Source organism: Agelaius phoeniceus, chromosome 10, assembly GCF_051311805.1.
Source record: "Agelaius phoeniceus isolate bAgePho1 chromosome 10, bAgePho1.hap1, whole genome shotgun sequence".
Taxonomy (NCBI): Eukaryota; Metazoa; Chordata; class Aves; order Passeriformes; family Icteridae; genus Agelaius; species Agelaius phoeniceus.
This window is the reverse complement of record NC_135274.1, coordinates 24,444,024-24,456,100: the sequence shown is the minus strand read 5'-3', so window position 1 is coordinate 24,456,100 and position 12,077 is coordinate 24,444,024. Positions and strand designations below refer to the sequence as shown.

At 39.5% G+C, this 12,077-nt stretch overlaps 1 protein-coding gene across 3 annotated transcripts in view; it reads right to left on the bottom strand.

The window, feature by feature from the left end:
• Positions 1-410: 410 nt before the first annotated feature.
• The window catches only part of BCHE (butyrylcholinesterase), a 28,084-nt gene continuing 16,417 nt past the window's right edge, over positions 411-12,077 (bottom strand). For all 3 annotated transcript variants that reach the window (XM_077184197.1, XM_077184198.1, XM_054639329.2), the window contains exons 3-4: positions 7,221-7,387; positions 411-662 (exon numbers count right to left, since the gene is read on the bottom strand). In XM_077184197.1, the coding sequence (XP_077040312.1) occupies positions 541-662; positions 7,221-7,387 (289 nt within the window). In that variant the 3' untranslated portion in view covers positions 411-540. The remainder of the gene's footprint in view (positions 663-7,220; positions 7,388-12,077) is intronic.

The following is a 12,077-nucleotide window of genomic DNA, read 5'->3' as shown; positions in this document are numbered from 1 at the left end:
TATTCCCACTTTTATGGCAGTCTTAAAACTTTTTGGTCTAACAAACAAATATTGCCTGGTGCGTCCAGCAGAATTATTGCATCTTTATGTTTATGTTGATGAAATTATGTCTGAAACAAGGCTTGAGTGAGGTGGCGTTGCAGTTAAAGATTAAATCTGATTGTGCTCTGCATGGCAATGCTGTAAAACTGCTGTTTCTGTTTCAAATAAAATCCATTTTCCCCTAACAGATTGCATTGTTTCTTTGAAGGGTGAGTTTAAGCAGCGAGTATTTATAAGAATATGTACATCATTAATCTCCAGCCTTTAATCTCTACAGTCCTACTTAACCCAGGGAAGCTTCAAAGGGTGTGGGTGCCTTGTATTTTTATATTGAGAGAGGAGGTAAAATATAAATGAAAGATCTGAAATCAGAGTTGTATCTGTCATATTTCCTTTTAATCTGCATAATATATTTAATGCTCAACAGGTTGTGAAGCTACCTGGATATTTGCCTTATGAACAGTTCTAGGGACACACTGGAAAGAGTAAACATATTAATTAGAGACTGCACAGCTCCTTCTTGCTGGTGTAATCATTAAATTGATTTTTCCAGTCTGACATGTAATTGTTCCAGCGATGGAATCCTGCTTTCCACTCTCGTTCTGCTTCATCAATATTTCCTGTAAAACATGAAATGGGTTACATTAATCTAAATTTGAATCTCTTTGTATGCTAATTGAAAAATAATTTTGATTATCAATGTCATCTGCTCCAAATACATTATGGGATGGTCTTTTGCTTCTTTTCTTAAACCTGGAATGACTGAAAATTCAGTGATTAGTATTTTGTCTTTACATCATAAAGGAGGAGTGTAAAGATATCATTCTGGCAGGGTAATAAATACACTTTGGATTTTTTAAATATATATATATTTTTAAATGCATTTTGGATAATTCTTCTGTCCATAAAAATCATCATTTTAAAGTCACTTTTTTCTTTTTTTTTAATCCTCAAAATATTCCTTTGGTTAAATATACCCTGCATTGAAACCCACACACCCTGAAGAATAAATAATGCAAAATGAGAGAGATGCTTGCAAAGATAAGGTGAAATCACAACTTTTTTAAGGCAACAACAGGATTTCCATTGTTTTAATACATTTCAATGGATATCCAGGTTCTTGACCTCCCATGGAACAAATCCCCAAATTTAAAGCATAAAGGGCACAGGTTTGGAGTAGGACACTGTCAAATGTGCACTATGTCAAAATGAAACCATCTTCTCTTTTCCTTTTTCATCCCCACCTTTAAAGCACTTTCCAAGTAATCCTGAGTCCCAAGGAAATGTTTATTGCCAAATTTGTTATGAGCACGGGAGCAGAGGGTGAGGATGAGAAGAGTCATAAAAATACAGCATTTCACAGGGTTCCCAGAGTATTTTATGGACAGGGATCCCCTCCTGATGCCCCAAAAGGTGATTAACACCATGAGAGGAACATCCCAGACAGCACCAAAATGTGGACAAAACCTGCAGGCTGTATCAGTCACTGATGCTCATCATTTTGTTTGAGCTGCAGAGCTCAGGATAAAGTTCAGAAACCATTGATGAACTGTGAGTGCTTTGTTCATTCTGGACCCAGCTCTGGTGGTGTCCCTCACTGGCATGGCTCACTTCCAGAAAAACTTGGGGATGGTGTTCCTGAGGTAACAGCTCCGTGGGTTCTTTATGCTCCTCTGGCTTTTATGTTCTTCTGCTGTTCTTCTTCCCTCCATAAATACACCCCTTCCCCCTTTTTTACGACCTGCCAGCACTGCAAGTGTAACTGGTGATGTGAAAATGAAATAGTTCAGTGTTTTACACATCACTAGAGAGAATATTCGGGGGAGAGAGTTCACTGATTCCAAGATTTAGCTTGGAGAAGCTTCCAGTAATTTGGTCGCTTATCTGCAGTTTAGCTCAACGTTTGCAAACCTTTCTGGTCTGGAAATCCAGATGGCAATTTAATGAGACTTTGAAATGAGATTTACTTCTTGGTTCCAGTGAGACCAGAAATAAAACCAGGATATTTTTTTTTCTCCGGGAAGTTCTGCACTTTTAAATGCAGTCAAAAAGAAAAGTTTGAAGAACAAATATGGAAAAAAAAATGTCAATAAATTAACCACATCCTTCTCCCTCAGCTCAAAGTTGTAAATAAGCTTGGTTATAACAGAGATCAAAGGAAAGTTCAGATACTTTAAAATTTCCTTTCTGCAGGCCACAACTGCCATTAACTCAGAGATGATTTGGAAGTGCTGGTAACAATAAGATCTCATTTTCATTGCTAACTATGCAGATAGAACTCAGAAACATGGGAACAAAACATGCACAGCATTCTGCTTTCCTGACTCTAAGAACTCTCCTTTACACATATTTAATTTAAAGATGTAGTCAGGGTCTCAGGCAAAGCCAAATTTTTCACATTAAGTCAAATGGATTGGTAATTTAGTGTATGAAGCAGTAGCAGTATTATTTGGAGAAAACTGCCTGAACTGTGTTTCTCATTTTCTCCTTGATTTTGGGTGTCCAGTTTTATTTATTCAGGCAAAACCTCCACTTAGGCATTAAAAAGGAAACTCAAAAACCTCTCTTCTTTAATTATTCAGGTGAAGAGGTGTTTCAAGTCTGCCCAAAGACACCGAAACATCTCTACCATAGACACATCTTTAATTAAAAGTCACTGTTCTGGAGTATAAATTATGGGGTTTTTCAGTCCTTTTTAAAGACTATAGTGAACAAGTGAGCCAGCTAGAGAAAGAAGACATCAAAAAATTCAGAGGAGCCACCATTATGGATCTAAAAGACAAAAGGGGGATGGAAATCACTGAAATAAGAACTTGGATTCCCATTTGTTTGCTTTTCTTCCCCCCAGTGATAAGATCCAAATTGAAGTCACAAGTCAATGCATCCCATTATCACCAACATCATCAATCTCCGGGAGGCAACCACCCATGACTTAGATGAGCTGACAGCTGGGAGGCAAAAGAGAAAAAGATTAGAGAGTCCAAGCTGACCAATAATTACAGCTCAGAGCACTGGGTGCCTGCTCACAGTGAAAACAGGGAATTTTCTAGAAGCCACTGGGGCAATCCCAAACGTTCCCTTAATTCCTGTGCAAAGCCCAGTGAGGCTGGGCAGGAGAAAAGGGGAGATTCTGCAGGCAATGAATCAGTGCTCTGAAAGGCTCCAGTTGAACAGATCAAAATTTTAAAAAGGCATTTTTTTGATTCTTCAGCTGGGATTTCCTCTCATTCCATCTCTCCCTTACTTTAGTGGTGTTACAGCAAAGTTAAATTTATCCCCATCCCATCCTTTGAACTGCTGGATGTGCCAATAAAGTGCTAATCTTAATGTTAACACACAAAACCACATTGAGGATTGGGATAAAGGCCATATAGCTGTTAATTAATAAGGGATGACAAGTTAGAATTAATTTTTCTGTCCTCAACAATTGCAGGTTTCACGATTGCAGGTTTTTGCAAACCTTCAAGTTTCTGGGTTCAGTAGTATGATAAATGCCACAGGTTTATGCTGTAGATTCTCATGGTGAGAGTTTCTCCACAAACATCACAAATAATATCTATACTGAATATTCTTTAATCACACTCTCTGCATATCAAAGCTTTGTTAGACACAGCAGTATATTCATTTTCACATGTGTTTTTAAGGACTACAAAATCCTCTCTTTTATTTTTTTTAGTTGTTCCAGAAATTAGCAGAGCTCTGGGAGATGAGTTATTCCAAGGGCTGTTATCTCCCTTGACATAGAATGAAATGTTGGAAAGAAATCAGATGGTTTAGGTACAGGAAATTTTTGTTCATACTCATTTGTGCAATGAGTAAAGTCTTTGCTGGGAGGAGTGATAGTATTGGTGAGGTTACCCGTGATTAATTCACATTTCTTCATGTATCCAACTCTGTGGAAATTTAATTTAATTCTGATGGTGAATTTTATATTTAGTCAATTTTTTAATATCCTTACCACCCTGAGTATTTATCTCTGTAGAACCCAGATACTGGTTGGAGGATCACAGCAAATACAATAATTTTTGTTGCTCATTGGTCAAGAGATTGAGCATTTCTCTGCCTCCACATAAAAAAGATCTTTATAGGGTGGTTTTAAAAAGTAACGTATTTATATGACCAAGCTTGACTTCTTCATAGATGATACATGATCCAGTAATATGAAATAAAATAGAAAAATATGTATTAGGCACAGTAAAATAGTAATGGAAGAGTAAATGGAAAGTTTGGCTGCCTGCAGCGTTCTACAATCAAGAGGAAACGGGCTCACATAAACAGGAAGGGCTTTAGATGCATTAAAGGTTGTGTTGAGGAGCTAAAGTCTAACCCAGATCCTTTTATAATTAACATATGATTGCTCTAAAAGCCACTTAAAAGTCACTTAGTGTTTACTGTCCCCCCAGTGTGATTCTCCTAGCAGCAGCAGGCAGCAGAAGCCCCTCTGGGAATGGGGAATTGCTGAGTGCCCCCAGCTTGTCCTGGCCTGGGCAGGGTGTGCTCAGGGCCTTGGAAATTGGGGTAAATTCCTGCAGGAATTGTGTCTGCCTGGAACTGAGAGCCCAGGTCCACTGGTCCTGAACACAAAAATCCAGGTTCTGACTCGTGTCTTTGGTTTTCTAATTGAAACCCAAGGAGAATACCTTGACAAACCTTCCAAAATCACACGAATTAGTCTGGAGGTATCAAAGCCATGTTTTATATATGGCTGTTGCTCTTTTGTTACTGGGAGAGCCTTATTTTTTCCTTATTATTTTCCTACCCCACAACCATAATAATTTTTTTTAAAAAAATCTGATATGATTGCTTGAGGAAAATGTGAATTTTCTAACAGTAAAGATATCTATTTCTCATCTATTTGACTGCCTCAGGGAACTTGTCTTACCCAGCCTGTGATGGGAACAGGCTGGTTCAGATCCAGGACACATTTGGAGCTGGCCTTTAAAGGCTCTAAAATCCCTCAGTGGGTGGCAAGGCTTGGGCTAGGAGTGGGTCAGGAATTAGGCAAGGGGTTACTAAGCAAATCCATGGCAAATCCTGAACACTTGATGCTGAAAAATCATAAGTTCTGCAAAATAAGTTGTTTTGATTATCCTCTTTGGGTTCTACCTGATAGAATTCTACTTTGCCTATCTGAACCTCACTTGAACTTGTAACAATGAGAACATAAAAATTCTTTACTTGTTCCCTGTCATCTTATATCACCTCATGTTAAAGCAACCTTCTTTTCCTAAGAATATTTCAATGAAAGGAGTAATAGAAAGGACAGACCCTCAGAACAAGAGGAAATCTCTGCATTAATGCTGTGCACTGTCCTTTGGGCATAAAGGGAGAGAGAAAATGCAAAATAATATTTCAGTGAGGAGAATTATTGCAATATAAGCTATTCTATCACATTTGTACACAGGATTTCAAAGGGTTTTCTGTCAGAATTGGATAATATTGTACAGGGAACATAATGGAAATACTGTTTTTATTACTGCAATGTTTCAAGGACTGACAGATGATACAAGACAAGGCAGTGCCACTTGTTGACAACATTCTTGCCTCAGTTCTATATTTGGATCCAGACACGACGATTCTTCTCTTTTTGCTAAGAATACGCTCGTGAATTTCTTTTAATTAAATTATGTAAATTGATGTTGCCAATTACCGAATGTGGCACAGTGATGAATTTATGTCTGCTGGCAGGTCCTGAGTGCTGCTTCATCATTCCTCACCCCAGAGGACCAGGCAGAGCTCCCCTCTCCCCCAGGATGTGTTGGACTCTGGTGATCTGCTCCCTCCTGCTCCGGGCAGGCTTAGTTAAGCTCAGCCCATTTGTAGGATCCACATTTTTCCCTAGGGTTTCCCAGCCAGGTTAAAGGAATATGTAAAAGAGTTCAGTTCTCCTGGCTCAGCACAAAGTTGTCAGAATCTCTGAAACCTCCCTGAAATCCACCCATAATCGGGAGAGCTGTGATTTTAAAATCACACAGTAGGCTTCATAAATTATTCATTTTACCTACTGATTTCGTGTCTCTTGATTTAATTGAAAAACATCTGTTGAATTGAGAGGGGATAAAAGTTGAGCCATAATACAGTCACAGACTCAAATGAGGAGGGAATAAATTATTTCAGAAGGAATCATCTGTGCATCATGACAGTTTACATATTTTTAAGGCTTACGTGTTTTTTAAGACGAGCATTCAAACTGAGTCTTAGAGAAAGATTTTAAATTACTAATTAACATCTTAAAAGTGTATCTCATTTTTGAAACGAGACCTTCCCTCAGTCAAGCTGCAGAATGTGATTCCAGAGCTGCAAAAAAACTTTATAAAATCAATTCCTTTTGAAATCCAAAGCACAGAGGCTTCATCTATTCCTGGGCTTTGGTAAAACAGCGCCATTGGTCTTGGAAAAATTTGGGTCTTCTCTGTTCAACTGATCCTAAAGTTTCAAACAATTATACTTTTCCTGGCAGTGAAATCTCATAAATCCATTGTAGACATGGCCAGGCACAAATCAGTTCTGTTTTCTACAGGCAAATCCTGCAGGCTCTGGGTTCTCAGCAGTGACACTCCAGAAATAAAACACAGGGCTCTCACGTGAGCTGGAAACCAGAATCCCCTCTTGGCAGTGGCAGTGCACTTCCTATCCTCAGGGGATCGGTTGCATAAAATAGAATCCCATAAATAATAGATAATATAATCCAAATATAACATCCTGTAACGTCCCACAGTTTATACAGAACATCTGAAGCCTCCAGAGCTCCCAGTGCAAACTCTCCTTTAGCGCTGATTTTCCTGCTCACTCCAGCACCCAGGAACCCTGGTGGCACCAAAACTCTTTCAGGGGTTACCCAAGAGCAGAGGTTTCAGCACTCAGTGTCTCACACTGTGGCTGCATCAGAATTTTGGGACAGAATAACTCCACATCACAAAGTCCTGGCCCTTGGCGTGTCCCCAGGTTTTGTCCTGGCACAAAATAGGGTGGTGACCCCAAAGCCAGAAGCACAGGGCACCTTCTGGGGTCCACCCTCAGCACAGTGTGGACAGCTCAATCCAACACCAATTCAGTTCTACCCAAATGAACATCTCAGTTGCAAACAGGAAGATCTGAACTCAATTATCACGTTAACATCCAGCAAATGATCCTTGCACGAAAGTTTTGTACAAAAGCATCTATAAAAGAATTGTTACCTGTCATTTCCATCACTTTGGGGAAAAAGTGTTTCCAGAATCGACAGTGCTGAGCTCGTGGTTTTGTCAGTACCTCAGAAGTTTTGGTGTTCAGTGTCAAATATTTTTGCTCAGCACTAGTGAAGACTGGCCATTTTATTCCATCAGTCAGGGTCCCATTTGGAGCTCTAAATGAGAAAATAAACACTCCATTTAGAATGAGAAACCACCTCAGCACACAATAAAGCATGATTTGGGTTTATTTAATAGTTGTTCAGCTTAAGCATGTTAGTTTGGAATGACTGATGTGTCCTTTTGGAAGTAACAGGGGGAAAAAGCCAGATAAATTTCATTTACCCTCATTTGAAGGAAAAAACAAATCCCCTTTTTGTGGTGTTCTGGGGTCATCAAAGGGAACAACTTAATAAATGATCACATTCAAGCAACTTTTTGAATCTGGAGATTGTCACAGAAGCTGTGAATTATTAGGGATGACTCTAGAACTAACTAACCTGCCAGTCTGAGAGGTTGAGTGGTTTGTGTTTTAGTTTGAATGCCTTTGATCCCTTTAGCTGGACAAACAGATTGGAGTAAATGACTGGGATAAACATGCAAGTAAAGGGAGAAATAATGTCTAAACTGGGATAAGATCTGTACTGGGAGAGAGAACAATTATTCCTCATTAAGAAGGAACTCTCATCTCTGGAGGTGTGTTGAGTCCTTTTTGTGGAGGGCCAAATGGGAACAATCTGAAATCTTGTGGAACCTGGGAAGAAGTACAGGGGGCTTCACCCTTTATAAAACCAGCTCTGCACGTGAAAGGAGCACAGCTGTTGGTATTAAAAGAGTTGTGATAAATATTTATAATACAACAGAATTCTAAAGGCTCTAAGGACAGGAATCCAGATTTCACCTCCTGAAAGGACAGTATCTGCATGAGGGGGAAAAAAATTGTTTAAATGTGTAGGAGAACAACAAAGTGGGCAGTGTTACATTAGGGAACAAACAGAACATGAATTTTAGAATAAGTAGATTTGTATTTCAAACAGTCACAGATCTCCATTAGCTCAGAAGAGGTTAAGAATAGAAATTAAACATTTTATTTCAGTGCAAGCACAAGGAGCCATTTTCTTTCCTAGAAGCTGATATCAAGGAATCTGGGATTTAGGGCTGAGCAACAGTAATTGGTGATTCTTGGTGGGATAAATTAACTCTGAGCTGAGTTCATTTGGTTCTCTCTGCTTTGCTTTTCACCAGAACTCTTGCTGGAAGGCAGAAGGCAAAGAGGAGTCCAGGGAGTGGAGCCCATTTGGGTTCTGCTTCCCAAGAGAGGGAATAAGGCAAGAGGTGTGGGTGGGAGCACTCAGAGCACAAGATGCTGAAGCAATATCAATATTTCTCAGTTAATTCTGAATTAATCAAGTTTTCAGCCCATGTTTCTGTGTTCTGGGGTCTTTGGGATTGGCTGCTTTAAGAACCAGTATTGGAATAAAAGCTTTAGGCTGTCATTTCCTGACCTGCTCCCTTCTTCACTGATTTTTCCTGACTAATTCAGCTCTGATTAACCCATGGCACCTTTTTTGAGTGCACATTTATTTGTGGCTCCTGAGAATGATGACTTAAGCAGAGCTGACTTGCACTTCAGTTCAAGATCAGGATGCTAATGGTGCTGTCAGTATTCATTTAACAGCTTTTATGCTATGAAATAAATCATGACATCCCACATTATAATTTACAGGTGTGTGGGGGGATTACACAATGCCTTGATGGCTACAGATGTATTTTACTAAAAAATGATTGAAAGAACTGTCAGGTGAACACAGCACTTTGAAGCCCGTGAACCTGCTGATTATGACAATCTCTGCATTTCTAGGAAGTTTACTGTTCAAAGAGATGCCCAGTAATTTCCTTCTTGGCTTTAATATTGAAAATTTCCCAAGTTAAAAAGCAGCTCCCAGTCAGAGCAAAAGGGAGATCACAGGAGTATAATTTGGAACAAGTTATGATTATAACCTTGTTGTTCCCTCACAATTACTGTTCATTCCTTCTTACTAATAACTTCATGATGAGAATTGCAGTGCCCAGAATAGGCTGTGAAATTCCCTGTTCTTTGCACCAAATTCAAGGTCTAATAATATTCATACAGAACAGTGGAGGTATAGTGGGAATATCTTCAGTGAGCAGACAGGAATCCAATACCCTGCACAAACCTGTCACTGCTCATTTAGGTTTGGATGGACAATCTTTGGTGATCGATTACACAAACTTGTTTGTGCTGAAAAAATAAAGTTCCATTTGCATGGAAACCTCCATTCTATCATCCTTTATCAATTCCTTAATCCTCTGCTCTTTCATTCTCTGGTGTTGCTTAATCATCTCTGCTTCAGTAATTCCAGATTTGCCACTTGAGTGCTGGCACTGGGGCCTGATGGTGTGTCCTGAAAAGGTTTTGGGCTGTGCACCTTCAGGACAGGTCTCTATTTCATGGTTTTATCTTGTCAAATCACCTTTCTTGGACAAGATTTATTCAGAGAAGGCCCTTAATTTTGTTTGGAGAAAATAATCAAATAGTATGGCTTGGAAGGGAAGTTGGAAGATCCAACCTCCTGAAATGAGCAGGGACATCTTCAGCTGGACCAGGAATGTGAGCTTCACTGAAGATCTTAGAAAGAATCTTTTTCCTTTTCTACCCTTTTTACCATTTGCAGGAGCAAGTCCTAAGGCAATGAAGAAATACAATTCTTTGAACTGCTCCCAGAAAAGAAATGCGAGACAGAAAAACAAAACAAAACAAAACAAAACAAAGCAAAACAAAACAAAACAAAACACAAACTAAAACCACCTGTGTTTAAACTCTGGTGTAAACAGAATTTGTCTCATTCCTGCAGCTATGTTTTCTCTTTGCATAGGCCCTGAAATTATAGGCTGGATTCTCTCTACTCTGGTAGTGGCACAGCAGCTCATTTATAGTAAATTATTTTGTTAAGATACGTTTCTAAGTGGAAATTTCTTCATTGTACTTCTTGTTACTTAGATCAGGTTCTTCCCCCTTTGGGTTTTTCCATCCACAATTGCCAATGACTTCTAGTTTTCAAGATTAATTTATAACAAGTGTACTAAATTTGATATAGGCGTGAAGAGGGTTTTGAAGAGCTTATTCACCAATCATTTCTCTGTATTTAATATTCATCTTTAGCAACTTTAGAAACAGAAAGTTAATTTCATTCCAATGGAAAATGCAACATGAACAGAGCTCTGTTAATCATAATAAACATACATACATTACCGTTCTCATTAATATGATCAATATAGCCTGAGAAACAATACCAGCTCACTGCATTTTTATTAATATTCACACAGCATTACCTTTACAAATGGTTTATCATACAGACACACAAAAATATGTAATTCATCATCTGACTGCTTTTGGTAAACATTCAGGATATAAAGTACCTGGAAAATATTCCCTTTTTTTTTGGGAGCAAGTCTTGAATAGCAGAGTGAAAACTCATGGAGTGAATTCCATCATTACCACAGAGGTTATTCTTTTGTAGTGTTAAGTTGTACTTTGAAAAAGTCCAGAATGGCAAATACTCTCTACTAACCCTCCTGAAAACATGTTTAGGGTGCTTTAGGATTTCCTTTGTAAAACAAGTGTCCTGCAGTGTAGCTTAGACTGTCCCAAGCTTTCACCATGTTCCTGTTTGTGACTTACATTGTGGGTTCCTCCAGAGAACAAGAAAAACAACCCCATATCTCAGTGCCCACTAAGATGAATGAAAACTAATGATAATTCTGCTTCACCTTCTGCTTCCCCTGTGCAGAAGGAATTGACATCCAAGGGAGGCCTGTTCCTCCCAGGGTGAGTGGATTGGCTTCACCCTGGTAGGAATTGCTGCTGCTTGTTTCCAATTTGGCCCCTTTTCTTTTAAAAGCTGGTTTAAAGGCAGCAGAGAGGGAATGTGAATCCCTTTCATTGGCTTTTGTGATTCCTGGTGGCTCTTGGGCAGCACCGGCAATCAGCTGGTTTCCATGGGATGGTATTTTATGAAGTGTTTCCATGGGCACAAGAAAACCAGGAGGGGGAATGGCCTTGGAGGGAATGCGACAGCAAAAATAACCCCAACTCTTGCAGGTTTCCTGCAGCTGCAGTACAAAACCTCTGAGAATTATGGGAACAGTCAGTTCAGCATCAAACAAGAAGGACAACCTAAAGGTTTCACCCCGAGGGTAGCTCTGGGACTAAGGGCTGCTTCTGCACATCGGATGGTTGGATGATCTTCAAGGTCTAAACCAAACAGATGAACCTTTGCTTTTTATTTTTTTTCTTTCCCTTCACATTTTGGAAGGAAACATTTTGTTGTTGATGAGGAGCCCCAGGCCCTCCAGTGCTGCCCCAGTCCCACTCCAGAGGGAAGGGAAGTGTTTGTGGCATTAGCCAGGCCAGCACTGCCAGATGTCTCACATGATTCCTGAAGGCCAGGATGGGTGATGTTTATACCTACGCTCATTTTCCCACTGCAGCACACTGGCTGCCAGGTTAATCTCAATTTGGGGTGCTGCTGTGGTCCCTGGGGGGATGATGGGGTAGTGACAGCAGGTTTTGTAAGGCTTTGCTTGGATGGCGCCGTGGATGTGAGAAAATAGTGACGGTTTTCTGAAAATATAAAGTCATTAAACATATCTCATATAATTGAATTAAATTATCATATAATTGAAATTAAAAAATTTCTCATACAATTGTTCCTTAATAAGGTGCAAAAATCCTGATTTTGTGGCATTTGAGCCTTACTGAGATTGCCTCAGTAGGAAAGCAAGGGCTCCTCTGATGAGCACTACGAGTCTGAGGGATGTGCAGACCCGAATCCTTCCAACTCC